Source organism: Micropterus salmoides, unplaced genomic scaffold (assembly GCF_014851395.1).
Source record: "Micropterus salmoides isolate LMB-PRFRI ecotype aquatic unplaced genomic scaffold, ASM1485139v1 Ms_hic_scaffold_3, whole genome shotgun sequence".
Taxonomy (NCBI): Eukaryota; Metazoa; Chordata; class Actinopteri; order Centrarchiformes; family Centrarchidae; genus Micropterus; species Micropterus salmoides.
In genome coordinates, this window is record NW_024042261.1 from 13,446,848 (window position 1) to 13,474,271 (window position 27,424).

The following is a 27,424-nucleotide window of genomic DNA, read 5'->3' on the forward strand; positions in this document are numbered from 1 at the left end:
GCTTTCATCCACATCGTTCTCCTCTCCATCCCTCCATCCATCATTTCCATTATTAACCCCCCACCCCCAACACACACACACACACAACCACTTCTCTGTGCCAGTACCCCCATCTTTGGAACAGACAATGAGGCGGCATAACTGCATTTTTTCACACTCCCTCTTTTTCTTTTCCTCCAATTTGCTCTCAGTCTCATCTTTAATTTCATCACTCTCCATATACCCAACTCTCTCCCTCTATCTTCCTCTTTATCAATGCCCGTTGCGGTCTCATTTGTCTCCCCGCCTCCCTTCTCTTCCTCCCCTTGCTATCTGTTTCTGTGCAGGCCCAGGACTTCTATGTGGAGATGAAGTGGGAGTTTACCAGCTGGGGTAAGTCCAGTCTTTGTGTCATTCCAGACAGTAAAACAGTCCAGTACCGACGAGTCAGTACAAATCATATTATCATCCCCTTTGGGGGTTGAAGAAGGCCTGTTTCTTCCTGTTGTACTGGACACTGATGCTAACACACTTCCTGCCCAGCAGAATGTATGTCAGGCTTTGGTTTTAGAGTTAAACAGCTTGTGCTTTTAATCAAAAGTGCTTTACAGTGGATGACTGATTGTTTTTGTGCATTTCTTTTTGTTGTTGTTGTTGTTGTTGTTGTTACATACATAATACTAAAATTTGTCCGTTAAAATGGATTTATCAGAGTATTGAGCATAAATCAAATGAAAACTACAGAAAGAAAACTGAAACCTGCTGCATTCGATTCTGTACATATCCTTTAGAAATGGCAGTTTGATTTAAAGTGTGTCTGTGTTTGTCCTTAGTGCCCCTGGTGTCTCGTATCTGTCCCAGTGACACATACAGAGTTTGGAAGAGTGGTCAGTGTCTCCGCGTTGACACCACCCTGATGGGTTTTGAACAGATGACCTGGCAAAGAGGAAACCGGAGCTTCATTTTCAGGGGACAAGGTTAGAGGTCAAACTCGAGACTTACTGTGTGTGAATGTGTCTGTGTGAGTGTGTCTATAAGTATAAGTAGAGGTGGTGCTATGCTTTTTGGCTTTTTCCCTCTCCTTTATTGAGTTATGTACCTTTTTTGTGCGTGTAATAAGTGAAAAAGCCCAAAGTCCAGCCCAAAGGGAGTTCCCATCTCTCACAGAAAACTCTGCTCTGAACTGCTTGAAAACAGCTTGTTTGTAGTCCAGCCGCTTCCCTTTCTGTGACGACACAGGGATGAAAGCAAAATGCGGCTCATATAATGCTCGCCAAGCGGCTACTCCGACACGCCCTCAAAAACATTGAGCTGCAGCACACACCTCCAAACACTAGCTACCCTCCAGACAGTCAATGGACAGAAAGTTGTTACTGTGATGTAGAGACAGAGCTCAGTTAAAACTTTATGGATGAAAGATACATTTGTTACAGATTAATAACTCACCACTCTGAAACTCTTGCTTCAGTCTATGTTGCCAAGCTGGTCGACAACATCTACAGCTGAAACAAAGCTGTGTTTACCGGCTTCTCATTGGCCCATCCTTCTCTGCTTCTGATTGGCTAGTAGTCTAGGAACTGCGCATGTGCAACTCCCAACAGAAATCATTTAGAGACAAGATGTATCACTCCAAAGCTAAAACAAAGCCTTTAACACAGGGTGAAAAGAGGAGCTGCAGCAATGTGCAGTATAACAAAATTTTGGTATTTTTTGAAAATTAAACCATGGAAACCTGTTCTGGTACAACCCCTAAATAGGATTTTGAACCTGAAAATGAGCATAATACCACATCTTTAATACAACAAATAAAATAATAGTGACTGAAATGTGAGACATTTTGGGAAATACACAAATGTTTTGCTGAGAGCACATAAATCAAACTCTGCGGTTTTTAGCTTTTAAATGGATTAAACAAATGAGATATTGCATGCTAATTAGTAAACTTTAGAGGTGCCGGTATGTGGAATTTATCACCTTTGGAAAGAGTCAGGCTAGCTCTTTCCCTCCGTTTCCCCTGTTTGTGCTAAGCAAAACGTCTGCTGGCACATCACCTTCTCATCTCAGGGCATCAAATTCCTACGCTTTGAGAAAGCCTAACAAAGCATCGGTATTTGACGCACAAGGTACCCTTCAGCGTGCAGATGAAACACCTTTTTATTAGTGGTATATATGCAGTTTGGTTAGGTTTAGGTACGAAAAAACTACTTGGTTAGGTTTAAGAAAACATGTTTGGAAGAGAGGGTGGGGCTGGAGAGGGATAGGCATTGCTATTTTGAAATAAAATTGATTTGAAATATGTACACCACATGACGGTAGATGGGTTACATTGGAGTTACTTGAATGCCCAGGGTGTCTCATGCGGGCGCTGAAGGGTACTTGTGCGCTTTATCAGGCTTTTCTCAAAGTGTCAGGATTTGACACCCTGGGACGACACCGGGCTCGCTGGCAGTAGCTTACTGTACAGACAATGGACTGGTATCAATCTTCTCATCTCTCGTCAGGAAAGTGTATATGCATATTTAAAAAAGAAAATCCTTTAAAATACAGTATGTAGCCAAATGGCACATTGACTTGGAAATGTAAAGTAAGCATGTGTTTGTCATTCCTTCACTGGGCCTCATTATCTCCTTTTCTTCTCCCTTTCTTCCTTCCTCTTCCCCTTTCCGGTTTACCATTCACATTTGCATTCAGTACAACAAAATAATACCTGCTTCAGTAATGAAAAATTACATTACACTATTAATAAATTACATAGGTGATATTGTAGGTCTGATGTAGGTATTAAAGAAATACTGAGCAGAAAGATCATAATCACAATTATTATTGTGGTAGTATTGTAGAAAATAAACTTGTACCAGATGCATCAGGGTTGCACGGTTAAGGAGTCAGTATGTTCTGAATATTTTCCTTTAGCCCAGTTATTTCTGTAACAAACCTGCATTCACACCTACAACATCATGTTGGGATTAGTCAGCTGTGCTGAGGTAAGAGAGGAATCAGGGTTTGAACTATTTTGTCACTTTTTGTGTGTACAACTATTCGGACAACTATAAACACACTTGATTTGGTCGGACATGTCGTGAGAACTAGTCATATGAATTTACAGGACCCAGTTGAACAAAGCTGAATTTTAAGAAAAGCATTCCTGTAGCAGTCACACAGGCTTCATTTGAAGTGAACGTGAGATGCAGCAAATATTCACTGGTGACTGGTGCAGGTGTGAACGCGCCTTTCCAGGATGATCCCTCTCACCCTGCCTCTTTCTAGCCTCATTGTACAGCTGTTTCCACTCCTCAGTTTTCTCCATTGGCTCCTCTCTGTGCAATTTCACCCAGTTCTTCTTTTATTTTTATCTCTCTTCCTCTCACCACTTTAAATTATTCCTCTTTTTCTGACCTTTTCCCTGGACCTTTTTGAGTCTCTGCATAATGTTCTCCCTCTCAGTGTTACTTTCTACTGGCCCTGCCTGCCTGGATCTTTAATTTTCTCTTTTCTTTTCTCTTTCCATCTGCAGTCTCCTGACATCAGTCATCATATCTTTTGACTTTCCTTCACACCTACTGTACATTTGCATGTTTGTGTCTTGCAGACTCATTGGCTGTATTGTTTGTATTGTAGTACTTTCCCACTGTCAGTTTCTTAGCCTCTCTCGTGCTCACTAACATAACCCTGATTTTTCTCTTCCCGCCTGTCACGCTCTTGCCTCTCAGACTCTAGTGCAGAGGTGATGGAGGTCGACCATGACAGGCAGCTGGTGTTCTGCGAGACCTTGTGCGTCTCGTCTCTCACGGCACTCTCACCAGGCCGGGGGAACGGCGGTGCCTCCAGCAGCAACGCCGCCGGTTTGGGCCTTCTGGGGGCGATGCAGCCCAGCGACGAGCAGGTAGCAGCCCGGCTGTCTGCCCCTGTGGTGACCACTCAGCTGGACACCCGCAACATCGCCTTTGAGAGGTCAGATGCAATACTGATATACACGGAATATGAATATACAGGATGTTAAATGATAGAAGTCTCTTATAAACACAGTCAGTAGTCTACTTTAATGTGACGTGAAGAAAGGAACTTTTATGCTGCTGCTGCACAACCAATTGACTCACTGGGGACAAATAAAGGTATTATGTGATTGATTACTTAATTAACAGAGGAAAAATGCCAGCTATAAAGCTAAAACACATCTGGTCTTGATGTACACTGCATCTCATTTTTGTCATATTGTGGTGTATTTTTCTCATTTTTGTGAATAACTAAGGACACTTAGGTGATGTGATGTGTCAATTTCCGATGCAGCCGTATCACAAAATCTATTAGCTAAATAGAAAAATCTATAAATCAATATTTTGTGTAACATCCCTCACAATCAAGAAGCAAGGGCTTGTTTCTGGTCTCATTTTCTTTGCAATCATGTTCAACAATGACACAGGAAGAAATCTTCCATAGAACAAGCACAATAATTCATTTCTCCGCCAACAGTAGCCTCAGTACAACATGATGCAATTCATCCACAGGACATGTTCTGCTATAAATGTTGGCTTTTTTCCCCCTGAGTGGAGAAAATCGCTCTTTTGTTGTTGCTGTTGAATTTCTGTCACTCTTTCACTGTAGCTGTCTCCTACGCTACAACCCACAGCTGAGTGGAACAGGTTCAGGCATGTTCTCTGGTGGCTGTCAAAAGGCATTTTACGAAATGTAGGAAACTAGTAACAGAAGCAGCAGTAGTGAGGGAAGAAACTCATGTAGAACTCATTGCTAGAGTTCACTGAACACCACATCTATTTACAACAGAGCCACGCGGGAAGCAATGTGAGCAAGTGTTACTTTGTAACTTTACAAATGAAAAGGAAGACTCATTTTTATTGCACACCTATGCTCATTTTAATACACTCGGGGGGGGTTGCTGCTACAGCTTATTAAGTTAGCAAAAGCTTAACTATACACCGCTACCACCACTTGCTATACAACTGCATATCTTGTTTGGTGTCCCCCCCAAGATTTTACTGTTTTATTCTATTTTGGGTTTGTCTTCAACATGGCCAGGGACTACTGAAAACTGTCTTTCTGAGCTAACGCTAGCTCATTTATTGTTTTTGTCTTGTCTGCTGAAAAGAGATTAGCACAGTCCCTTACAAATAAAGCTAAATCATTATCTTGTCATTCTAATAACCACATTAGTCACAGTTACATTGGCTGTCTTTTAATCTAACCAGAACATACTCCATTCTTATCTTATGTGTCTTATGTGAACTCAAATGGCTAAAATGCCCATAAAAATGTGTCAGGAGCAAGTGTGATGTGGAGGTAGTGAAGCACAAATTAGCTTGAGGCTCTATGAATCAGGCTCAGGCCACTTCAAGAAAGCTCAACACTAATGCAAGCAAGTAATGCACCAGTGAGTGAACATGGAGACGGAGAGGCAGATAGCAGAACGAAAAGACAGGGAAGAAGCAGACAAGACATAAGCTGACTAGAGGGAGATGGAGAAGAATGGAGAAGAGGGGATAGAAGAAAATTGGATGAGCAGGTAGCTTGTGTGCAGTCAATTTAGGAGCTTTTTATTATGCTAACTGTACAGTTTTACGGCTCAGTTTCACATAAAGTGACATAGACGGAGAGATGGAAAGCAGTGGAAATGAGGAGAGAAGGGAGGGAGAGGGGTGCCAAGAAGGCAAAACTCTTCTTATTCTGGTCAGGTTGTGAGATAAGACTGATGTGACAGAGAGAGGAAAGGAGGGATGGCAGGACAAGGAAAGTTTTGGACAGAGAGGGACAGAGGGGAGATAATGAAAAGAAAGAGGATGGAGGAAGAGATTTATAGGGAAAGGAGTGAGGGAGAGAAAAAAAAGGAGACATGCAGGGGGGGGCAATACGTAAGCCAAAACAGGGGAGTTGATAGTGTTGGAGGAAAAATAAGAAAAATAGACTGCGCAGAGACACCGTGATCAATAGGTGAATCATGGAAAGAGACCATGCAGACAGGAAGTGAATGTTAACAGCTAAAAAGCAAGAAGACAGAGAGGTGGACAACAGTGGGGAGTGAGCAGGGAGAGGGGGTGGGTGGGGGTGGGGTAATCATCTCCTTGTCAGACTTGAACCTCAGTGTCACCTCTGTGTTTTTTCCTTGGTCAGCACTCCTGTCTACATGATGCCAATAATCTATTTATGATGCATCAGAGCAAACCACTTTGTCAAGCACCACAGACCGGTCATCCACCCCTGGAGTTAATACGTCTTTACGCAGCCATGCACAAAAACTACAGCACTGCAGTTTTGCTGTTTTAGGGCTGGGAGTACAAGGTTTACTGAACCCCCAGTAATTGAGCTATGATATAACTTTCAAATTCAGACAGACATAACTTTGTGTGACATTGGATTAGTTGGAGACCAAGACGAGCAGGTCATTTTCCCCATCTTCATCATCTTAGTTTAGCCTGTTAGCATGCTAACATTGATGCAATTCATCTAGAAGGGAAACATGAATTCCTGTACAAAATGTAATTGTTGTTGAGAGAGTTAGGACCAAAGTGGTGGACTCACCAACAGACTGACTCTCCCACTGGACTCATTGTTGCAAAAAAGAAGTTTGTATAAAAGTCTATGAGAAAATGACCCTATTTCTCACTTGAACTATTTCCTCAGTAAACACCTTCCCAATGAGTTTATGATCTCCTACCTGTTGAACCTACCTTGTGATTGACAAGTCGCTACCATGACAACCTGTCAGATAGCAATGCCTATCCCTCTCCAGCCCCACCCTCTCTTCCAAACATAATCATAGGAAAGTCACCCCTGAAAACTCACTTTCTGTGGTTTAGTCCAGAATGAGTTCAGTGATGTGAATACATCTTGAAGATGCGATATGCCTCACTAACTTCTGGGCAGACTTCCTAATTGCACACTGAACTGTTGATCTTCACTGCCAACAAACAAGGACAATGGCTGCAATGTTTTCAGGCTGCATATCATAGAGAAAAAACAGACCCTATGACTTTCAATCTAAGGGGAGATGGTTTATTTAAGTCTCCAATGTACTGCATTCACAATTTTTCTCTTAGGTACTATATCTGCAGATCGCTTGTGACAGGCGAATAATCTACACCAACCGCGATTGCAACTGTATGTTGACTCGAAGTCGAGACCACAGGGAACTGATATGGGATGTGTTGAATCTTTGTTGCAGGAATAAGACGGGTATATTGGGCTGGAGGAGTGAGAAGACTGAGACGGTGAATGGATATGAAGCCAAGGTAGGACACGGGCTGCTCAGACGGCCACAGCTGCAACCACAGCTGTCAGAGCTCAATTTGATAATACCTGATAGTCCACTAATTTGCACAACGAATCACTCCAAAAGTGATTTTAAAACCTTTGCACTTGACTTTTGAGGACATAACCTTCTACATTTTTAAATAATGACAGTCAGATTCCTCATTTTAAGATTTATGGTATTTATTTTAAAAAGACAGTTACGCATGAATTCCTTACTCTCAGATGAGCAAAAATTCATCTGCACATAAAAAGGCCAGATGGCTTATCAAATTAAGTTAAAAAAAGCAGTCTATGTTTCATGCAGACACATGTATTACCTTGACCCCATTTGTTTTCTTGCCCCCCTGGAGGGATCGATGGGAGACAAGTGTCAGACACCCAGGACCATCTGTCACTAGTGGTTTAAAAGCACTTCAGACAGGCTCTACAGTAAAATACTGCTGCCCGAAAAGCATCTATTTTCTGCATCATTGATCTAGAGTTACAAACATTAACGGGCAACTCCTGTTGCGTTGCGCTCTTCCTGGCTTTTTAGCCCATAGTAAACTTAAATTCAGCAGCCTGCTCAATTTTTAATCAGCACTTTCTTTTTGTGGTCACTAGTGAGTAATTCCAGTATTGTGCTCTGGACTGTAGCTTGAAGACGTTGACCTATATACTGCAGACTACTAACACTAATTCATGGTTTGATAGTGTTATGGTTTTGTTTTGGCTCAGTGACAAAAACATTTTTTGTCTTTTGGCAAACAAAATGAAAAAACTCAGTTTGCGGCAGAGGGAATGGTTACCACCTCAATACGTTCAATCAGGAAGTAAAGCCACTGTCAACAGAACACAAGAGTCAAACGTCTCTTCCTCTTTCAGGTGTACGCAGCATCCAACGTAGAGCTGATCACCAGGACCAGAACAGACCATCTGTCAGACCAGAACAAGAACAAGACAAAAGGTAAATCATTTTGTCAATTGTACCTCAGTGCCAAATGAGCATTAGACATCGTCACCACTTAAGACCGCCAAGGTGTTTTTTTTATGTGCAGGAGCATCACAGCTCCAGCGGCTGAATTTCTCTGTAAACCCTTCTGTGCCGCTGCAACCCCCGGCCTAAATGCTACGACATGTCTGATAAAAAGAGTCACTGATGAGTAATCCCCCTCACCTGAGCTCGATGAGATCACCCTGAGGCTCCGGCTAACAGCCTGATACCCCCCCACCCACACACACACACCACACTCCCACCGCCCCCTGGACTGTCGCTGTCAGCCAGGATCAAACATCACACGCTCCTCTGAGGGCTTTGCTCACCCAGGTCACAATCCCCATCTGCATTCTGCTAATATGCATGAGGGAAATGTGCTTGGAAGTGCTACACTGACTCCTGAATGAGTGACTCACTCCATTTGCCCTTCCCTTGCTTCTGCTTTTTTTTATCATTTTGTGAACACTGTAAAAATGCATACATGCTGTATCTTGAGTCAGGCAGCAGCTGCAGACAGATCAGCTGGCCTCAGGTCAAAATGTGGACACTTAACTTAGAAACCACTTCAGGACACTAGTTATTAACACAATTGACAACTGATGGACCTTTGCATTGCTTTTAGCATTCATTCAGTGCTTAGCGAGGACAACCACAGCACCAGTCGTGAAAGAACAAGCCACACACCAACAAGCTGGTCCTGTTTGCTTTGCTGCTCATATCTCTGTCATATCTAAACGGGCAGCAGCTGTTGGATTTTCCATGCACTCTATAAAACAAATGGTGCCTTCACACTGTGGGTTATTTTCTGGATCAGCTTTTTACTATAAGTGATGGGATCCTAAAGTTAAAGCAGTCCAGGTTATTTCCCAATAAAGATTTATGGATTTGTGTTTTTAGTGGGCAGGGCTCAGTTGGGAAAGTTTAATGTCATGTACCGTGCACCAATCAAGACACATTCAAATCTGATGTTGTAGAGAAATACTTCAGATTGGAGACAATTTCTTGGGGACTTTAAATTCCTATAAAATACACTGAGAAAGGGCTTTTCAATACAGTTACAAGCTTTTGAAATGAACAATGTTTGCATATTCATATATTCTGGAGGTTTCAATGGGGGCAGGCGAAGTAGATAAACCATATCAGGCACCAATTATTGCTCCAAGCAGAGTATTTTTATATGTCTGAAAACATGTCTGGAGGGGATCTTTAAAATCTGAAGTAAACATCCTGACACTTGCCTTTTTAAACCCACACTTTTTCCTCCAAAACCCTGCTGCGGTTCTCTTACTGCTGCAGTCTGAAGATCCCTAGTGACTTGTCAAAGCACTTGTCATTTACAGAGTGTGGGTTTTCACCACATAGTTGTTTGCTTGTTTAACATACTTAAAGATTCCTGTTTTAAATGCATTGTAATGGTGAAAGTAACATGTTACAGTACATACTGGTATAACACTGTGTGGACTGTATTATGATCTCAGCTGTATATTCGGGGTCCAGAGATACATTGAAGACAGTTATACTGACTAAACCGGATAAATATCTTTAATTCTAAGTTTCAGGTGTTGCCATTTTTATTTTTTCATGCATATTGCTGTTAATTGCAGAAACCAGGAGATCCACTGATATTCAGGACATATTTTGGAGTAACTCTTATTGCTCAATAGCGTAATTTACTGAAATGTAATTCAATTCAATTCAATTCATCCTGGCTCTTCATAGCCGATAAGACCACAACGCCAAAGCTTGAAAAAAATGGAGTAAGTTATCTTGAGCAAAACATTGTAGAGCAAAATGACAGTTGCTGTGGAGATTAATGAGCGCACGTTTCATCATCCCTTGATAAGCAAGCACCAATTTAAGCCATCTGTGGGCGCTCTCCAGTGTACAAAAGAGAGTTTACGAAACTCAGACTAACAGCACAGTTGGAGTTTGCACATTGTGATTGTGTAACTGCATGCTCTCAGTCTAACTCATCACTGCTTTGTGTCTCTGAGCAGGTGGGAAGACTCCACTGCAGAACTTCCTTGGGATTGCTGAACAGCACATGGGGCCTAACAACGGGGTACGTAGACAGTCTTTTTAGATGTCACCACATAAGATTACAATTGTGGTGACTGTCCAGTGTTATTTTTAAATGAAAGATTACATTGTTTTACTCAATGGGTCGTGGAAATTTAATAAAATCTTTTCAAGCCCTATAAAAAATTAAAGGGAACAAAACAGTGATTAATGGGTGCTGGTGTTAACATTATGATCAGACTCGACAGGTATTCTGTGGCCATCATATAATAGTAACAATAATCAGTATAGAGAATGAATAATCATCTTCACTATTAGCATTGGCACCATCACCTCCCCTGTTTGGACGGACAATGAGTGTATGAATCCACTGTGTCAACAGGAGAGCTTGCCGGCGGAGTAAAACAGTAACTCAGAGGCTCCAACTTGCTCTCAAATATTGATTATGTTTTTTTAATTTGTTTCTGCTGGAGAGCATCTATGACTCATACCTCCCTCCGTCTCCTCTTTATGAATTCTGTCTTTTCACTTGTTCCCCCTCACTGTCGCCTCGGCTCTTTTCAGCTGTATCCCTTTAGCCTCTCTACACAACACGGAGACACACACCCTTTTTTGGGGGGAGTGGGTGTTAACGTGCAAGAGATAGTTGTTATGTTGTTTCATTTCAACTTTACCAAATCCTAAATTGATTGTCTGGAAGGAATTGCAACAACATGTAAATAATCCTCTGTTTCACAAGTCACTGGTGGCAGCCTCTACCTCCTCCAGTAGCGGTGGCCTACCTTTGACAGGTTTTACTGAAGTCTTACTTAAAGGTAAAGTGTGTAAGACTTAGCTACGGTGGCTGACACAGGCCAGATTATGGTGCTTTGATAGCGGGAAAAAATTAAAATAGATGCTCTGTCATGAAAGCAAGAACGTTTTGTGCAGCAATGATTTATTTCCAGTTGAATTGAGAGCTTTTACTTGGAAAAATTCTGAACGACATTAAAAAGAGTCTGTAGCCTGCTTGACACGCCTCTGACCCATTCTAAGGTAATAAAAACATAACAGTTCACTATGTAAGGTCTTCATACACCACTGAAAACGTTATAGTGGATCTGCATTTCTATCACTAGCTCCTCAGAAATATTACACACTGGACCTTTAACAGTTGAGAGTGAGCTACTAATTAGACAGTGAGCCAACAGACGCATCTGCTGTAATGATGTAAAATGCTGGAATAAGAAAATCGCTTTGTCATTTGTTTTGGCTTGAGAGTTCAATTTCACTGAGCTTTTGAAAATGTCAGTAGGTAAGAGGAAAGCCTTGAAATCCCAGTGGGTGGCGAGTTTTATGTTCCGTAACAACAAGAATAGAAAAGAAAGTGAGTTTGAAAAGCCAGATATCTTTGCACTTTGTGAAGTAATCTTTCAGTTACTGGTATTGATCAACAATCCTTTCAACCCCTGCAGATATGCTCATTATTATGGATCTGTAAAAGCCCAGCTGTCTTCTAATGTCAACATGTGGTTACATCGGGATTTTTAAAAATTCATTATTTATGTTTTGCAGGCCCTGGTGACCCAGATGTCATGTCCTGTGGTGACCAACCCCGCAGCGCTGACGGCCGAGGAATACTTTAACCCCGGCTCATCACCGACTCAGAGGGACATCGGCCACGCGTGTCAGCTTACTACCAAGACCCAGAGGTGACACAGACAGTCAAGAAAACAGACAAGCAGTCAAGCATACTGTGAAGTCGCCCTCCAAACTCAATGCCAAGTGCCAGAGCTGACAAACTAATGGACAGAATAGACAGGCACACACACACACAGGCAGAGTAAAATCAGCCGTCCGTGACAGCTGACCACTAAGACCCTGAGGTGGAACACGGACAAATAATAGTGGGAAATAAACACACACACACACACACACACACCATCTTTGCTTGGCTATTGCTCTAAAAGAAACAAAAACTCTAATGAAGTAAACCTGCAGAGTCTCTGCGGACGGATTCAACCACTTAGTTGTTATGTTATTGCTGATTATTATTGATGCTGGTTTTCTACATCCTGCTTCTCTCATCCACCTGCCAAACTGCCGTCCAATCATCTGCCCTGTGTTCCTCCAACTGACTATTGTCTGTCACTTTCAGTAGTCAGTGTCATTGTTCTGTGGCACTTAATAAAAAGTGACAATGAAGTGAGATTTCAGAGCTGCCTCTCAATGCCGTGTTCATTATCGGACAAGTCAGAATATATGAATTGGTTGGCCTCAGTTTGAACACGACTCAGCATCTTGTGGGCAGTCAATGTTAGAGTAATGAATGTCTTTGTGTACCTCTGGCCAAAGAACCAATCACTTAAATGAAGACATACGCTGCTTCAATTATACTTCAGTCAGAATTGCATTTGTTAATATTCATCAACAAACTCTTGCCTTGTTTCTGATCAGCTGATCTTCATCTTCACTGAGTGCATGTGTAATGTGTGTGTGTGTGTGTGTTTCTAGGTTTAAAGCCAAATTGTGGTTGTGCGAGTCCCATCCTCTGTCCCTGGCAGAACAAGTGGTGCCTATCATCGATCTCATGGCAATCTCGAACGCCCTGTTCGCCAAGCTGCGTGACTTCATCACTCTGCGCTTGCCGCCTGGCTTCCCTGTCAAGATTGGTGAGAGCTGGGAGAGTGAGATGGATGGAAGTTAGGAGGGAGGTTAAAATGATGGCTGGTTAAATAAAAGGGAGGATGGGAGAATGTAAAGGGAATAAATAGATGGCAAGATGGATGGAAAGAAATGAAACAGAAGGATGTGCACAGTTGACTGATACAAATACTAAAAATGTCATCGTCTCTCCTCTCCCTGCAGAGATCCCTCTCTACCACATCCTGAACGCCAGGATCACCTTCAGCAACCTGAACGGATGCGAGGAGGGGACGGGCGGCCGTGCTGACAACGAAGTAGTGGTGGAGGGGGATGGACAGAGGGACCCACCAATGACAGACACCCCATCTCCGGGCAGTGACTCCTCCAGCGTCTCCAGCTCCAGCTCTACCAGTGAGAACATACCCCCTATACATACAGTGTCATCTTTTCTTACATCTTCTTCTTCGGCTGACAAAAATCACAAACAGCGTCTCAGCAACTTTATATTCTGCCGATTTATTTCTGACAAGCCATTTTATAAATCTCCACTAATATTTACTGCAGAACCTGAGCCATACTTCAGTTCACAAACAGAGTTTACTGCTGCATGATGAATGTTATGAGCAGTATCTGTCACTGATGCTGAATGCAAGGTTGTGTTCCTTGTGTTGTGTGTGAGATTATGGCTTACTTTCATCATCCGATCACTTGATCAGAATCCACGTTTAACAGCCACGTTTAAATCTGCAGCCATGCACAAGGGGAGATAGAATTTATTGTTTGATCGCTCAGAAGAAACCTCTGTGGAAATCCTTGATGTTATCTTGCAGAAATGCTCTATGTTGAGTTACGGGCCTATATTCTACATTTTGGCAGCAATCGTATGGTAGGAAAATTACCTGATAAAATTTGTTTTGAGTTGGATTTCTCTTCTTTTCATTCAGAAAATTACTGCCCTTTTCTGTACTTCTCCTTTGGTCCATTTTAATCTCCTACACTGTTAGATAACACTCCTTCCCATCTCTTGTCCTTTTCCTTACCTCTGTGTGCTGCAGTGTCATGTCGAGCCGGAGAGATTCCCCCATGTGTGTTTGAGGCCCCGCCGGGATACACCATGCTAGGAGGCAAACAGAGAGACAGCATGAGGGAGGAGGAGGAGGACCTGCTGCAGTTCGCCATACAGCAGAGTCTGCTGGAAGCCGGCTCCGAATATGATCAGGTGGGTGACTGTGACGCTCCTGGGAGAAAATCTTCTGACCTGATGAAATGAAAGACACACCTGGTTACTGTTGCCTGTCAAGCACAACACATAGTTTACAGTGATAGAGATTTACCACTTGAAAGCCTCAATCATTTGTGCAATAATGATGTCTTGGAAAAAGAAGGCTTTTCATTTCTAATCGCTGGTCATTTCTTTTGCCGGCTGAAATGACAACTGTTGCAGGAAGATTTAGCTTATTCACCAACTAATTTACCTAACGTTAGCGCCATGAGTTACAGGGCTCTGAAGTCTCGAGCATTCACCGTGAGACACACGCATTTCAGCCGGTTCACACGCTCACACGCCACACCTTGTATTTCTCAATTGTCCCGCTATATTCAATTAATAGACGATCATGTTTTGTGCAGTCATATGTTTCCCTGTAGCCTACTAAATGCCAGAGCCGTTATAGCCGAACGGAAATTAAAATGTGTTGTTTCCGGGTGAATTCCGTGATCCCGCCGCAAGCACGTTCGTTACCAGGCAACATGGATGCGCGTGCAAAAAGAAGTGGAAGTTGGAAGCGCAAGACCCAATGGATGCGGTAACTTTCCCCCAGCATTGTGATTTTACGATTCCTGGACGAAATCACTTGCCTGTGATCAAAGATAGTGAGCGCGGCTTATGTTGGGGAGTAGACTGTAGCCAAATGTGCTAAAGGATTATTGATGATGCAGTCAAAAACTCTCCAACCTCTTTGCAACCAGAAGCTTTGGCTTTTTTAGCCAGTGGTGAGCAAATTAAGAGATCCTTTAAAAAAAAAAAAAAAGTACCAATGCATTAATGTAGTTGGTTGAGGTTGAACTATCAGACTTCAATTTTATGCATGCATTTTTATTTTAATCAGCTGATTATTTTCTCCATTAATCGATGGTAATAAATTCTGAAAATAGTGAGAAATGTTATCCCTAAGTTCCCTAAGTGACACCTTCACAATGCTTGTTTTGTCAGTCTAAACATCAAAATGATTTAAAATACATTAAAATAATCAAGTAAAAGCAGCAAATCTTCACGTTTGTGAAGCTGGAACCATGAAATGTTTTTACACAAAAAATGACTAATACCAAACAGTTGCCAATTAAATTTCTGTCAATTACCCTAACTGACGTAGTTCTACTAGCTGGACTTCTATAAACTGTTAAGTAATTTAATTTATATCAAAACATCCTATTTTTTAAACTATTCGTGCATTTTGTGTGTAAAAAGCTTTTTTTTTTAAAGTAACTGAAGCTGTCAGATAAAGTAAAAAGTACAATATTTCCCTTTGAGATGTGGTGAAGTAGTAGAAAGTGGCATGAAAAGAAAATATTCAAGTTCAGAACAAATACCTTGTGTACTTAAGTACAGTACTACTGTTACTGTCCACCACTGGGCTTAGCGTTGGCTACCTAAAACTAAGGAAAGGACTAGAGATTATTTTGGCTCTGGACGGAAAGCTGTCACCCATCATGATGGTGTAAATGGCTGGGAGCATCCTCCCCATGTCATCAAGGCATTAAAATGTGCAACAAACAATTACAGCACAAAACACCATTCGTAAGTTGAAATGTGTAGCCTACTCTCACATATAGCTTGGCATACATGCATAGGGCAAGTTCAGTCCCTTTTGTTTTAATGTTTCTAGCTGAGTCTACGTTCAAAACAAGTAGCCTACTCTGTAAAAGTGGTCCTAAATAGTCAATGATCCATGTAGAAGACGTAAATAAAAAACAGCATTGTTGTTCAGTGTAGAGCTAGGCTAACTAGCTCTACATTGAACAATGCTGTAAGTATGACAAGAGACGATGTAAGATCAGACTGTTTGTTGTATTTTATGCTAATATAACCCTGTTTGGCTGTTAGCTGTAGCTTACATATTAGTTAGACAATAAGTTTCACGTTTATAATTATGAGAGAAAAGGCTTTCATGATTAGATGTAACCCAAGTATTTGGCGAACGTAATACTTTTGGAGAACAAGTTCAAGTGGGGTTGCTGGAGTGTAAGCTTCCTCAAACCAGATGAAGAGCAGGCTAAAGTTATCTTACACTCAGGACCAGCTTCCACACAGTGGGGGAATTTTTTTTTATTAACCTGTAATCCCACAAACAAAAGAAAGAAAATAGCTAATGAAGTGCTGCTTGGTTTTTGCTGATGCTCGTTTACTACTGTTTTAGTAAGCTAGTTTGCTCAAAATGCTAACATTTGCGGTTTACATTTACATAGACAAACAGACATTTAATCCATTTCTTATACTTTTGCTGTTGAATTTTTGGTTTTTGAAAAGCCAAAAAACACATCCTTCTCTTTCACACATGCACACTGTTTTAACATGAAGAGAAATCCTAAACTTGACAGACCTTCCGGGCATGGTTACAGTTGTTAATCTATGATTGCATACTCACTGTTCAGGGGAGGGGCTTACGCTGCGTTGCATTTGACAAGGTCCCAGTCGCAAATTTCAACTAGAACGCCCCCTTATGTCGGATTTTGACTTGGAAAGACGAGAGAACCTCACCAACCCCCTACCTTGTATAATAATAATATAATAATAATCTTTATTTGTAGAGCACTTTTCAAAAACAAGCTACAAAGTACTTTAACAAGTGTAAAGACAATAATACCCAAAAGACAATAATACAAAAACAATACAAGATAAAAGCAAGAAAACATTGAAAAGACTAAAATACACGTTTAAGATAAATATAAAATAAAAGGGATAAAATAAAGTCAAATAAGATCGGGAAAGGCTCTCCTATAAAAGTATGTTTTAAGAAGGGACTTAAAAGAGTTCACTGACTCAGCCGACCTGATTTCCTCGGGCAGGCTGTTCCAGAGCCTCGGGGCCCTGACAGCAAACGCTCTGTCCCCTTTAGTTTTCAGTCAAGACTCTGGAACAGACAACAGACCTCTGCCCGAGGATCTCAAGGTACGTGCTGGTGTGTATGGGACTTTAATGGGGTTTTAAAGTCAATTCTAAAACATACTTGGAGCCAGTGTAATGAAGCTAACACAGGGGTTATGTGGTCATATTTCTTTGTTCTGGTTAAAAGCCTGGCAGCTGGGTTCTGGACAGTCTGGAGTTGATCAATAGATTTTTGGGTTAAAAAGGTGAAAAGGCTGTTGTAATAATTCAGGCATGATGAGATGAAGGTGTGTAAAATGGTCTCGGTGTCCTTAAAAGTTAACATAGATCGAATTTTTGCTATATTTCTAAGTTGGTAAAAACATAATTGAACAAGCTTTGTGGTGTGCTGCTCGAAATTTAAATTACTATCAAACCAAACACCAAGGTTCTTTGCAACAGGCTTAATGTGATTTACTAGGGAACCAGCAGATGGCAGTATTTGTAATACCTGCCTGAGGCACATCGTATTTAACTGGACAGAACAAAGAGACGTAGTTGTTTACAGACACACAGAACTTCCTATTTGACAGGTAGGATGAAAACCATTCTAGGGCCGTACCAGAGATCCCCACCCAGTGCCTCAGTCTGTCTAACATGATGTTGTGATCAATAGTAGCGCTAAGGTCCAGGAGTACCAGCACTGAGCACATGCCTTCATTAGCAGACATTAAAAGGTCATTGGTGACTTTAAGCAGGGCAGTCTCAGTGCTGTGGTACTTCTTGAAACCAGACTGAAACTTCTCAAATAATTTATTTTCCAGTACAGTGAGCAGCTGTTTGGACACAATTCTTTCTAAAAGCTTTGCAATAAAAGGCAGTTTTGAAATTGGTCTAAAATTATGGGGGAGGGAGGGATCTAAACCAGGTTTCTTTAAAAGTGGGTTCACGCAAGCCGTTTTAAAATAATCAGGGACACAACCAGTAGATAGAGGGCTGTTAAAAACAGAGATCAAATGGGGCCCAACAGAATCCATTACTTTCAGTAAAAACTTTATAGGTATTACACCAAGTGGGCTGGAGGACACTCTCATTTGTGATACTGTTTTTAAAAGCTCAGACAAGTCGATGGGATAAAACTGGTTAAAACTCTCTTGCTGGTGAGGAACCTCTGAGTAAGAGGCTGTGGGGGTAATAGAGGCTCTGATTGACACCACCTTATCGGTAAAATAAGATAAAAACAATTCACAGTCATCATTACTTCCAGCTGAGGCACAAGGAGGGGTTGGGTTTACCATCTGAGCCACAGTCTTAAACAGAAACCTGGGATTGTGTTTATGTGTAGTAATGAGTTCAGAAAAATAGTGTGTTCTCGCATCCTTAACCATGTTATTGTAGTTAATTAATAAATCCTTCAGACTGAGGTAATGGACTTGGAGACTGGATTTTTTCCATCTGCACTCTGCTTTCCTGCATTCCCTTTTTAGACTGCGAATGCTGTCATTTATCCAAGGTTGCTTACTAGTTTTAGACATAGGCCTAACTTTAGAGGAGCAGTAATATTTAGTGAAAACAAGCAGATATGATTGAAGTGATCAACCAGGTTGTTGGTGTTGGAATCAGACAGGTGTTGGCTTTGGCTCTGAAAGAATGCGCAAAACTTTGAAACACTTTGTTCATTAAAGATGCGAGAACACGGAGCTTGGTGAGGCGGCATGAGTAACAGGCGAATCGCAGCTAAAAACAATACATCTGTGGTCAGATATGGTCATGTCCGCTAATTCCACAGAGGAAATGCTGACACCCAGGGTAAAAACCAAGTCCAGTGTATGACCACGGTTATGGGTTTTCCCTTTGACATGTTGTTTGACGTTAAAAGACATGGTCATATTTAAAAAGTCAGTTGCATTAACATTGGTGGGGTCATCAACATGAATATTGAAATCGCCACAAAGAACAATTCTGTCATAATTTAAAACCAGAGTAGATAAAAATTCAGGAAGTTCTGATAACAATCCTCCAGGCGGTTTTAGGGGGTGATAAATTATAATAAATATGATAGGTTGCAGCCCTCCAAGTTTAAGAGTGAGAACTTCAAAGGAGTTAAATTCATCACAGCGTACTTGATGACTTTTAACATTTTTCCTATACATGCTCACTAGCCCACCACCACGACCACTGACCCTCGGTTGACTAAAACAATCATATTGAGGCGGACACAGTTCAGATAGCTTGCTATAATCATTCATTTGCAACCATGATTCAGTTAAAAACATAAAATCTAGATTTGCAGACAAGATAAAATCATTTAAGATAAAAGTCTTACTTGACAGTGATCTCACATTGAAGAGAGCCATTTTAAATGAGTTTGGTTTGGGTGCTGGAGTTGTTGCAGTTGTCCTAATCCTTATAAGATTACTATTATTTCTGTGTAGGATGTGCACATTTCGGTTTACTGGTCTATGCGTGATGATGACAGGAATAGAAGTCTTTGGAACAGCGCTGGTAGCAGACGGCTTTACATGCCAGCAGGTGGAGACAGTTGTTTGTGGCAGTGAGCCAGAGATCTGTTCAGTGAGCGGTGGTGTGTCCAGGTGTGCTGCATGAATGATTAGTCATTCACGTAAGTCATGTGTGGACCGCACCACATGCTGTATGTGAGCAGCTAACATTTCTGAGCCCCGTTGTTTGGGTGAAGTCTTTCTTAAAAAGAGACATTCTTTGCCAGAAAATATTAAAGTTATCGACACACACCGTGAGCCCTGCAGGCGGACTGGAGCCAGTCGTGGAGGCCAAGGAGTCTACTGAAGCGGCCAGCACCGCGACCAACTGTGGGAATGGGACCAGAGATAAAAACGGACTTTCCACACTGCTTTAAAAAGTTAAAAAGTCGGTTAAAATCTGATTTAGTCAGCTCAGACTGCGGAAGAGCTGTGTCATTTGTTCCCACATGGACTATCACTCATGTGATGGAGGACGGGAGCGACGGCATTAGCTCCTGGAGTTTTTTTTAAATGTCAGCTGTGGTGGCACCGGGGAAGCAGTGAGTGGTAGCGTTAAAGAAACGGATGTTTCTGGTTATGGAGTCACCAATTATTAGTGTGGTTGGGGAGAAAAGGGGACGAGGAGATGCCAGTTGTGGGGATCCAGAGCAGGACTGAGCAGAATCTGAGGATGGAGTGTGTGAGCTGCCGAGTGTTGTGTTGGAGTAGCAGTAACAGACCTGAGAGAAGGGCTACCCGACGGTGCAGGGTAGAGACGGCCTCCGGAGCGTCTGAGCACAGCCTCCTTCAGGATCCTACGTCAGGAAGCGGTTTTTGACCGGATGACGGCCGCCGATCAGGCCCAGCGGCAGACCAGCGGCCCAGCCGATCACCGTTTGCCGCCAGTGCAGGAGATGTAGCCGGTGGAGGAGATGTAGCCGGTGGAGGAGATGTAGCCGGTGAAGGAGATGTAGCCGGTGGAGGAGATGTAACAGTGTCAGCCGGCACTGTCTGCTGAAAGAAATCCGTATCAGGGAGACTCGAAGCCATCCGCTGGATGGACCGGACTGTCGTCAGACAGGGCTGCATAGCGGTTGGAGAGGCCGATGTGCGGAGGAGAGGCAGCCCCGTCCGAGCCTCTCTTGCAACCACGGACCACCACTTCAGCCCAGGTTGACTGATGCTTCGGAGTCGAGCAGGAGGAAAGCCTTGGAAGGGTAGAGGGGTCCCATAGCACGGTGTCCTGGATGTTAGCGGTTGCGCTAAGAGAAACAATCTGTTTGGCTTGTACTGAAGCCACATCCATAAAGCCAGTCAGCAGGGAATCTTTCTCTTTGAGTTCCTCTGAAAGTCATCAGATGTCTTCCATAAGGTCAGCAATCTTTTTGTTTGCTTTCTTAAGGAGTGTGCAGTCCTCATGGGGCAGAGTTATCTCAGCTAGCATAACGTTAGTCGCTGGAGCTTTGTTGTGGTCAGTAGCGTTGATAGCGTTTTACGGTCATCTAGCTTAAAATCCATGTCGGACGACTAAAATCCTTAACCCACATAAAACTTAAGTTAAAAACTTAATTTAGATAAAAGGATATAAAAAATGTAACGTAAAAATGTGGATTAAAACTGAATAAGAGTCAGGTTTAAGACAGAGCTTCAGACAGGTAGCTACAGACGCCAACTCGTGCTCAGAGTAAAGATTACGTCAGCATATGTGCAAAATACCGCATAGGTTAATGCATTGTTATCAACTGGTATTGCTAACGATGGCCAGAGACGTCTATCTTGGTTTTCCAACTTAAATCTAACTATTGTTGTAGTGGAAAGTGGTCAACTTGGGTGTCACGTCATTCCCAGCTCCGACTTCCGAGTTAAATGGAACGTAGCATAAGCTAACGGTCAATCTCACTTTTGATTTTGTTGAATATTTTGGCTCTTGCACGGACACTATAGTGTATAACGTTATTAAGTTTAAGTATATTTAGAAATATATGGTTGTATAATCTCCTTGTAAAGTCATTAATGAGCACGGACCACAGAAGTTTTACATGAAGTTTTCAAGATTCACAAAGCCATGTTGCTATCAACCAAGGCGCACAATATTTCCCCTCTGAAATAGCCAGTAGAAATTAAAGCAATACATTCACTTTAAGTCAAGCAAGACCAGACAAATAGATACACTGAAGTAGAAAGAATGTGACCAGTTTCAAAATAAAAACAATCAATACTGAAGTAAAATCAATAAGTAGAATAAATTGCCTGTGATGTGTGGAGCCCATCCCATTATATTCAGCACGGCCTCAGGATAGCTGCTGTTTTGAAACCCCAGAGATCCTGGTCCTGACAGTCCTTGGCCTTCTTCCAGAGGTACAGAGAGAGAAGTATAAATAGGCCAGGTGAGAAATGTCAGAACATGCTCAGATTTTTCTTAGCTTGGATACAGGAGGGGAATGTAGAGGAGACAGTGGCAAGGTTGCAGCCGAGGATTCGTGCCGTAGTTTGTACCATCATTTTAAGCAGTCGGCTGTCCTGAGCTTTTGTACTGCCACTTCAAGCAGTGATGAAAAGGGTGATGCCATTAACAGCTCTAATTTAGAAGCAGGACAGGTGTTAAAGGACCATACTGCTGACACTGTTGTACTGCATTAGCTACTGTACAAATCAAGCTTACATTACAGCCTGTCCTCTTCTAAAACATACCATATGTACATAATCTCCCACTGTTCATTAAACATCAGTGTGAAACTTAACTTGCAGTGTCATGAAACTTTATGCAGGACAAAAGTAGCATACAGAGGAAAGGTACTCACACAGTGAGTATTTCAAGCTCCCCAAAATTGAATGATACCACATTTCTATTAACAAAGTCTTCGTCAGTCAACATGGATGTTCATCTGATGATTCAATTTAGGGAGCTTGCAATATTCAATGTGCTGAAAAGTAAGGAAACATGCATTTTATAGGAGGAATTTTGTTAATTTTGGTCGTTTTTTGTATGAAAGTGGAAGCCACGGGGAACTTTTACTTTCATGTCTGGGATGTCAGAGTTTCTGACATCACTTGAACGCACCATAATGTGTGCACATTCATAATAGTCTGAGCTTGTGTCGCATTACCACATGGTAATAACTTTGTCAAAGCAACCAAGATTAATATTCTTGTGATCTTAACTAAACTTTAACTCTATTTAACATGATTTTCACAGTGTACTGAAATTAAACTAGGGACTGGAATGTAAGGGGAATAAAATTGCTGTGGGCCCTATTGACATTTACATTACATTTAGAGTCCCAGAAACCAAACCAACCAATATTTCTACACTGATTAACTGCCCCAGGTTTGCTGTATGAGTTTCTTTAAAAACAAACTTATATAGGAATTTGCACCATGTAAGCATAATATTGATTAAAATTGTATTGGTATTGTATTATGTACTATAATATGGTACTATGTAGTAAATCTAGGTTATAAGACCGATTTTACTATTGAGTAAAAATATAGGAACCAGCTTTGGACCCTTTCAGTAATAGTGCTTTATTAGTGCATTTTACCAAACTCATTTGTAATTAATCAAATTACCACACAGTAATTGGTAATCCAGCCTTGGGTAGAAAATACATTTAAAGCTTGTTTAACAACCAACTGTTAAATGAGTCACTGTTGCAGGAAAAATGCAATTTTTCAGTACAAATGATATGATATTCATTAATAATGTAGTGGCAGAATGTGAACGGTTTTAAAAGATGCTTATCAATATTTATAACAGTATTAGTAGTAGTATTAATATTGTGTGTGTATGTACTAAAGAACCAGGGATAAGATCAATCTAGTTTACATTCAGTCAGCTCATAAGTCATTATCAAGCCAGCTGGCTGTGCCGTGAGTGAGAGGTACTTTAGCATACATTAACAGGAAAAGAGCTTGTAGGGAGGATGCTGTTGTTTTAAATGCATCGCCATCTCCTTATCTGGCCATGTTTTTGTCTACCCACTTCCTGCACCCACTCGGCCTCCTCTAGGTGACCATCTGGGAAGCACTGACCAATAGCAAGCCAGGAACACACCCTCTGCCCTGTGACCCAAGTCGTCTAGACAGGTCAGACGTTCGATCTCTTTTTCTTTGATCCTTTTCATCTTTATCTGTTTTTTTAATCCCTCTCTCTCTCCGCCTCTTCTATAAATTACAGCATACACTCATTCCACATTTCCTTACCCTCCTTCCAAAGGTCAACCCTTCTGTTATCAGGAATCAGGAATCCAGGAGCTGCAGATAAATTTGGATATATGCATCACAATTGTTAAAATAAAAATGAATGGGACTTTTACTTTCTAAAGAGCAGGAATCCTTAAAAAAAACAAAAAAAACGTACATCTCCGTGACTGTCAGGACAAAAGTGATAGCTCCTGCCGTTCTTTCACGACATATCGTCTGTGACTTCCTCTCACTTCTGTTATGTATTGTTATTCTTCAGTGGCTTGCACTCTTCCATTGTATTTTTTCCATCCTGCAGATCTTTCCCTCCATCCCTGACTCACATCCTGTATTCCTGTCCTCCCCTACTCCATTCTCTTAACCATCCTGCAATTCTTCTCTCATCTCCTCTCTAATGTGCATGACTATGTGTGTGTGTGTGTGTGTGTGTGTGTGTGTGTGTGTGTGTGTGTGTGTGTAAGGGGGGGTGGAGGATGAGAGCATTTCCTGCTTTCACAGTTTGACAGTGCTGCTGTTGACTTTAGACTGTTATCTTTAGACAGTCTGTGTCTTCCTTATTTGTAGAAGAGTGGATGGATACGCAGACAGACAGACCTGTTCTCTCTTTCCCTCTTTTGACACTACACTGCATTGTTTACTTAAACCGATATTATAGTGTTAGAGGAAACTGGGTGTTGGACCATAGCAAAACTAAACCTAAAATAACTAAACTTATAGGATGTCAAAATTCACCCTAACAGCTTGTAATAAATTATTCTTTTACTTTACTGAACTATTTTGAAAAAGAATCCAAAAGAATTTGGTAAGTTATTTCAACCTGTCCTCTTTGTGACAAATACAAAATAATCCCAGAAGAACTAAAATGAACTGTATTATGGCCAAGCATCACCTCTCTAGGCATCATGCTGGCTCCCTTGACTTACACAAAGTGAGCGCCACCTGCTGGACAAATGCACGCTACTACATTACTGTTGCAAAAAGCACATAGATATGACACACATTAGAGTATACCAGGTCAGCTTCCAGTGTGTGTTAAAAAAGCAGCAGCTGGTGACAGAGAAAATGACACAATCTACAAGTCACTGATTTGTGTATCATGGAGCATTTGTTTGTGAATTTTGAATCTATTTGTAACTCATAGTGCATTTACAATGATATTGCCATTGATTTACCCCCATAGAACGGTCCATTGGAGTGGTCTTCCTGATAGCTACAAAACATGTGTCGGGTTAGAGGTAAAACACCAGCCAAAGGGAATTTTCTCAAGCTAGCAAACCAAAAATTGTTCTTGATGGCTTTAGTCAATTATTTATTAACCATTGACTTTATACAACCTTTTTACAAAATTGTCTACTACTACTGTAACCTTAACATCCAGGAAGTGCCATACTTGCAGTCCTAGAGAAGGTACTTCAACCTGTGCTCTTCCTTCCTCTACCCCCTCACTATTCCTCACCACAGGACCCCCCAGCACAAGCCCCGCCCCCCCTCCAGCCTCTGCTCCACGCCCTCCAAGAAGAAGCCCACCACCTGCAGCTACGACGAGCAGCTGCGCATCGCCATGGAGATCTCAGCTCGGGAGCAGGAAGAGGCGGAGCTTCGGCGGCGGCAGGAGGAGGAGGAGCTACAGCGCATTATCCAGCTGTCACTCATGGAGAAATGAGGGCTGAGTGTCCCAGCAGGGGTCTGGAGGGAGGGGTCTGGACTGAGGACACATGAGAGGAAAGGGCAGCACAGGCCACTTTAAAACTTAAAGCACACTCTGTAAGTGGCTGGAAAAAAACGCCAAAATCACCTTAGTGGTTTCATATGATCAAATGGTCTCCTTTCTCTCCCATCGCCTCAGCCAGACCTTTCCCATGAAGCCATACGGCGATGCGGCTGTCCGGCCAGCCAGAGAGGGATGTCAGTTTCCTCTTTCTGGTGCCACATGGTACTTTTTTGACCAGTGCCAGTTTACAACCAACAATACATCCAATACAGTAAGTTTAGTGGAATGCCACCTTGGATGAGTGATTTCTGTCTGTTTGCAGGTGTGTGTATCTGTGTGTGTGTTTTTCAAAAACCAGCTCTCCGCACAGGGGGTCAACAGATCACCTGCCGTCCTGAAAAACGTAATGCGTTAGGCCAACTGCCTGCTGCAGCACTAACGCACACGCTCACTGAGTCCTCTTGCCACTGAGACGTGTGGTTTTCAGTCTTGACTGTGATAAAAAAAAAAAAAATAAATAAAAAACAGCTGGTGTCAAAGGAGCAGTGACAAGCCGGGACCAGCAGTGTGGCGAATACTGTAACCTTCGCCATAAAAGGTTGGTCAAGGCGAGTTGAATGTCGAAAAAACCATCAGACTTCCTCAGTTTTTAATGAAAAAAAAAAAAAACGACTCAGACATTCTATTTGATTTGCACAAAATTCAGATGTACTGTATTTAGCTTGTGGGTGGATCACATATATGACTGTTAATGGATGTAGATGCACAGACTAAACTCAGGCCAGTTCTAGTTTTAGCCTGACATTAGAATGCAGGAGCACAGATACAATGGGATGTGATGAAGACTTGGTGTACTAACTAACCTGTATGTTACTGTGAATGAGTTTGTGGCAAGGCCTGTGTGTACTAGTAAAGGGACAAGATAGTGATTTAGTTAAGTGGAATACAAATGTAACTGAAAGAAATTGTTCTGTATATTTGCATCTTCTCACCTTAAAATGAGCGGATGGTTTCTGTATTTCTGTGTAGTCACGGTACAGTATGTGTACAATGTTTCAGCATGGTCTGCACCCGCGTGAGGTCTATTTTGTCCAACTTGAGTCTAGCCCAGAGACCTGCAATATCAAAGCACATTCGTTGAGGGAAAGTGTACCCTTGTAGAATCACTGTAGAGACTATTGACTGCAATTCCAGGTTTTATCCCACCCCTACAGCAAGACAAAAGCAAATATAAAATCCCCAATAAAACAACAATGTGGAGTATTCAGTTATTGGATTGGAAAGATTGTTCAAATCCTGGCTCTCATTATTGTAAGTAACTTCATATTGCAGGGCTCAAGGCAAGCCAAACACCTTGAAACATGTTTTGTTGCAAAGTGGAAGGACAGACAGGGACAGCTTGTTTTTGTCATTGTCTGTTTTTATTATTTTTTAGAAATAAATGTAAAACTTTCACATTCGATATCAGCACAAACTGAGGAGAACCACCTCTGGCTCCTCTCCAATTCATAATTAAGCTTGCCTGGTTGATAAGAAGAATTGTTTTTTTGTTTTTTTTTACTTTTTAAAAAATGTTGCACAGCAAGATGTTTTCATGGTGTATGCTGGGAAGTGTGTTCAGAAAATAGACTCAAATAAAGGAACATCTTTTGGAACAGCAAGGCACGAGTGTGTATTTTTTAAATTGCAGCTTTCACATGCTTTAATTCCCCCGACCCCACACTGAGTTTTACCTGCAGCTTTCCGCTGTAGGTTAGTTTTCTGGCCCTCTCGAGTGAAGGAGGGTGACAAAAGCAATTAATTTCTCACGAGATAGGGGAAGCTGCAGCGTCAGTCAGCACCAGAGAGAGCTGATCTGTTTTTAGCAGCTTCCACCTCCATCATCCTCTCTGTGACATGAATTCTCAGCGCCTCAGCCTGATCCAAGGAGAGGTTTGACTGTAGTTCTTTTAGGCTTGACAGGAAGGGGAAGAACAGTTTAGAAGCTCTAAACCCTCTAAGAAATACCACTCTGAGCACCCACACTGCTTTCTGCACTTCGGCAGCAGGATTGGAGAGAATGGGTGAGGAGAAAATGAAAT

The 27,424-nt window shown here is 41.8% G+C and overlaps 1 protein-coding gene and 1 long non-coding RNA gene across 2 annotated transcripts in view; one reads left to right on the forward strand and one right to left on the reverse strand.

Moving 5' to 3' along the window:
• ankrd13b (ankyrin repeat domain 13B) overlaps positions 1–27,004 on the forward strand; it is a 46,995-nt gene extending 19,991 nt beyond the window's left edge. Inside the window, exons 4-15 of the mRNA XM_038693806.1 lie at positions 327–372; positions 813–956; positions 3,690–3,930; positions 7,154–7,220; positions 8,107–8,188; positions 10,216–10,280; positions 11,792–11,928; positions 12,731–12,888; positions 13,085–13,273; positions 13,918–14,081; positions 23,439–23,515; positions 25,094–27,004. Coding sequence (XP_038549734.1) covers positions 327–372; positions 813–956; positions 3,690–3,930; positions 7,154–7,220; positions 8,107–8,188; positions 10,216–10,280; positions 11,792–11,928; positions 12,731–12,888; positions 13,085–13,273; positions 13,918–14,081; positions 23,439–23,515; positions 25,094–25,295 — 1,572 coding nt within the window. The 3' untranslated portion in view covers positions 25,296–27,004. The remainder of the gene's footprint in view (positions 1–326; positions 373–812; positions 957–3,689; positions 3,931–7,153; positions 7,221–8,106; positions 8,189–10,215; positions 10,281–11,791; positions 11,929–12,730; positions 12,889–13,084; positions 13,274–13,917; positions 14,082–23,438; positions 23,516–25,093) is intronic.
• LOC119883242 lies at positions 7,405–14,004 on the reverse strand. Its single transcript, XR_005440609.1, has 2 exons — positions 13,903–14,004; positions 7,405–8,157 (listed from the first exon to the last, which is right to left on the reverse strand). It is a non-coding gene; the product is annotated as an uncharacterized LOC119883242 (long non-coding RNA).
• Positions 27,005–27,424: the final 420 nt, after the last annotated feature.